We start from the raw sequence: 684 nt of genomic DNA on the forward strand, positions 1-684 counted from the left end.
TTGAAGACGTTTCCGCTTCAGTCGAACTGCACATTGCCAACAAGTCCTCAGGACCTAGTACGATAAGAGGTTCCCGAACGCCCCTTTCTCACGTACAGTCTGCCAAGCTGTCTTCTCTGGCGTAAGACCGAGGTCTTGGAGCTCGAGATAGCCATGGATGAATCGCTCGTTTAGCTTGACTAACGCCGGGTGCATGTCCGCCTCCTTCATCTCTTGTAAAACCTAGGGTTTGCCTCACATGGCTTCCCGTATTCGACCACCTACCATTAACGCTGAAGACGCCATATGCCTGTGAGAGAGGATATAGCCGTGGGCTAATAAAGAGTAGGAAGTCTCGTCCATAGGTAGGTTATGGGCCTTGAAGAGCCTGCTACTCTTATACCACTCATTGTAGTCTCCCTAATATACAGTGCAAGGACCAACGCACCAGGGTCTTACTTTGACTAAGGCTTTCCACATGATCGAATTCAGAGACGTCCGCAGTTGCTGAGTATTAGTAAAATCTAATTCGTTATTACCTGCCTCCTCCTCATCAGACTCTATACCATTCTCGGCCTCTAATTGGGCCTAATCTGAATCTTCCATGAGCCAACCTCGGATGCCCACGCCTACATCGAGATAACTATAGTTCTGCCGCCGGTAGCGAGGAAGCTCTTCCTTATCCAGTGGCTCCACAATGATCAA

General features: G+C 49.1%; 1 protein-coding gene across 1 annotated transcript; it reads right to left on the reverse strand.

Moving 5' to 3' along the window:
• Window positions 1-96: 96 nt before the first annotated feature.
• On the reverse strand, window positions 97-399 carry Pmar_PMAR004905 (hypothetical protein; the record flags this gene model as incomplete). The annotated part of the gene is made up of 2 exons (XM_002785174.1): window positions 97-222; window positions 265-399. Coding segments are annotated over 2 exons (261 nt in total), but the record flags the coding sequence as incomplete, so codon positions are not given.
• Between the last annotated feature and the right edge of the window lie 285 nt (window positions 400-684).

This window comes from Perkinsus marinus (genome assembly GCF_000006405.1).
Source record: "Perkinsus marinus ATCC 50983 genomic scaffold scf_1104296933622, whole genome shotgun sequence".
Taxonomy (NCBI): Eukaryota; Perkinsozoa; order Perkinsida; family Perkinsidae; genus Perkinsus; species Perkinsus marinus.